Raw genomic sequence first — 2702 nt, 5'->3', positions numbered from 1 at the left:
ATAACATAATGAAAGTAATATTATAATAAAAATTTTAAAACATCTTCAGTTTTATCATTACCAATTATGTTAACATTATTCTCATTATAGTTATGAATATCATCATCAGTCAATACTATTATCATTGTAATAATCATTCTCAACATTATCATTTTCATCATTTTCATTATGATCAACAATAACAATAATAATAACTATAATAATCATTATCACAACAATAATATCATATTGATATTGATACCAATGATAATGATAATGATAATGATAATGTTAATGATAATGATGATGACAATATTGATAAGAAAAACAATAAAAATAAAGATAACAATAATAACAATAATATTAACACCAATAATGTCAATATTGATAATCATTATCATATCATTTCTGTTATTGTTAGTTATCATTATTGTTATAATCATCATTACTAATAATGGCAAAAACAAATTAATGTACCATTATTAATTAAAATCATTAAAAATATACAAATACTATTTCCATTTCTACTACTAATAAAGATAATAATAATAATTATTATAATCATTATATTCAAAATAACATATAATGATGCTGATCATTATTGCTTTATTATAACAATTACTTTCATTATCATTCTAATTATTTTCTTTATCATCATGAGAATTATAATTTTCATTATCATTATCTGCAGTTAATACTTGAATAAATACTACTCCTTTCACTATTATAATCATAATTTGCATTAATATAGTTTCTACAGAATCATACTGTAAGAGTCCAAGAATCCGAGTCATTCAAAACAGAGACAAAGGCACACCTCTCTTCACAGGCTGTGGATTCCACTGCGGAATGTTCCTCACTATGGCCTCGACTGCAAGACCTGCAGCTATTCTCGTTTCCCATGACTTAGAGCTCAGGTACACATGGACGCGACTCAGGAGGTAGTTAAGATCGTGGGGATGCAGGCGAACCACTTCCCCTAGCTGTTGTGCTGCCGCCTGCCGTGTAACGCCAGAGCCTCCTGTCTCCAGCAGCAGGAACAACCGGTCTAATCTGTGAGTGGTTTGTCGAGGTCATTTCAAGACTTTTTACATTTTTGTTTTTGCAGATTTTGTAGATGTAGAATGCATTGCGAAAGATTCTTAAGGCTTGGCATAAAAAATTTTAAAAATTAGCCCTCGTTTATCTTTAACTAAAGACGAGTGTGAAGAAGTCTACTCGGCTGGATATTTCTCATCTATGACTTCTTTCCCCAAGTAAAAATTAAGGAAAAATAAACAATGCATTTCTCAATATTTCTTACATGATACATATTTCTTATTCCAAATAATGAAACTGTATACTTCTCTGCAAACTACTCCTATGGTTTTAAAACCTTAAAGCATATCGAATAAATCTTCAATTGACACAAACTAAGGTATTAAATACTTTCAGTATCATTTAAAGTGAAAAGACTAAGTATCCATATGTATATATGCATAAATATGTAAATAAATATCAATAAATCTGTTACTTAGAAATAAGCCATCAATTTGCATTTTCATTTGCATTGAAAAGGTGTGGCAAATTCTCTATTTTCTCTATTCTTTATTATTTGTTGTTGGTATTATTTCTCCTTTAACCTCTCTTTGGTAATCTATTCTGTTTATAAAACGATTATGTAAGAAATTATGTAATATGGTAAGTGTTAACAGTGCAAGGTCACACATAGAAGTATAATCATTATGGCCTAGATTTCTCAATAATTTTACTTAATGCAGTGGTTGCTAGTCTAAAAGGCATATTTGATGTTGCTAAATTCCAAGCAAAATTTATTTGAAAATATAGTTTTGCCTTTCACTTAAAGTTTTATTAAAGCCCATTCATTCCTCTCAATGAATGTGCACTTTTTTGTAACTTGCTGTACTTTCATCCTTAATTTCTCTCAAATTCCCCTTCTGATCTAAGCTTTTCCATTACCAAGCTCTTCTATCAATTAAGCACATTAATACCATATGCTTTTCATGTAAAAAGGTGTATAATCAAGCATAGAAATTCAGCATTCTTTGGACAAGGCTGACGAGAGGAGAAATGTATGGCTGCTCCAAGGCCACCAAGTCCTTTCCCAACGTTTTTTCTCCTTTTTCTCACCTGCTTGACATCCTTGCACGGCTTTTGGGGACCTTATTGCAAGCTCAGAATAGCCTAAGGTGTGGTTGTTATGCCGCACACTCTATCCATGTTGCATAAAGGGGGCTAATCAGAAAGCAATTCCATGTTTTTAATTGACTATAGGACCGGACTCGCCCCCTCCGCCATCCTTTCAACCAACACGTTCCTTTTACTTCACTAAATGTTAGAAAAAATCGGCTGCAAAGTCGCCGTCAGGAACAAAGCACAAAGGGTTGCACCGGGGAAAACCTGCGATAACCCGTAGGGTAATCTAAATACCCTCCTCTCGAACCAGCGATAACTAATTAACGAAACTACTTAAAAATTTGTCTTTATTATCTAGAGCATGTTGACGCCGTCATGATCATTTTTATACTGTGGTCCAGGAAGAGCCGTTCACGCGTTTTGCCCCCTGCCTTGTTCTCTGATTGGTCCGGCCTCCGCTCTCCTCCGCGATGATTGGCCCGTTGATCTCAGTCCTGACACCTGCGCAGGCGTCAATTTCAACGCGCTAAATTTAAATATTCTGGATGGCTTTTCTTATCAATACAGTAAGCTCTAATACTGATAAG

At 33.2% G+C, this 2702-nt stretch overlaps 1 protein-coding gene across 1 annotated transcript in view; it reads right to left on the bottom strand.

Moving 5' to 3' along the window:
- Hel89B (histone acetyltransferase 1) overlaps positions 1-2484 on the bottom strand; it is a 29301-nt gene extending 26817 nt beyond the window's left edge. Inside the window, exons 1-2 of the mRNA XM_070118932.1 lie at positions 2110-2484; positions 797-1032 (exon numbers count right to left, since the gene is read on the bottom strand). Coding sequence (XP_069975033.1) covers positions 797-1032; positions 2110-2120 — 247 coding nt within the window. The 5' untranslated portion in view covers positions 2121-2484. The remainder of the gene's footprint in view (positions 1-796; positions 1033-2109) is intronic.
- Between the last annotated feature and the right edge of the window lie 218 nt (positions 2485-2702).

Source organism: Penaeus vannamei, chromosome 43, assembly GCF_042767895.1.
Source record: "Penaeus vannamei isolate JL-2024 chromosome 43, ASM4276789v1, whole genome shotgun sequence".
NCBI lineage: Eukaryota > Metazoa > Arthropoda > Malacostraca > Decapoda > Penaeidae > Penaeus > Penaeus vannamei.
The sequence above is the reverse complement of the archived record's forward strand: the minus strand, read 5'-3'. Positions and strand labels throughout refer to the sequence as shown.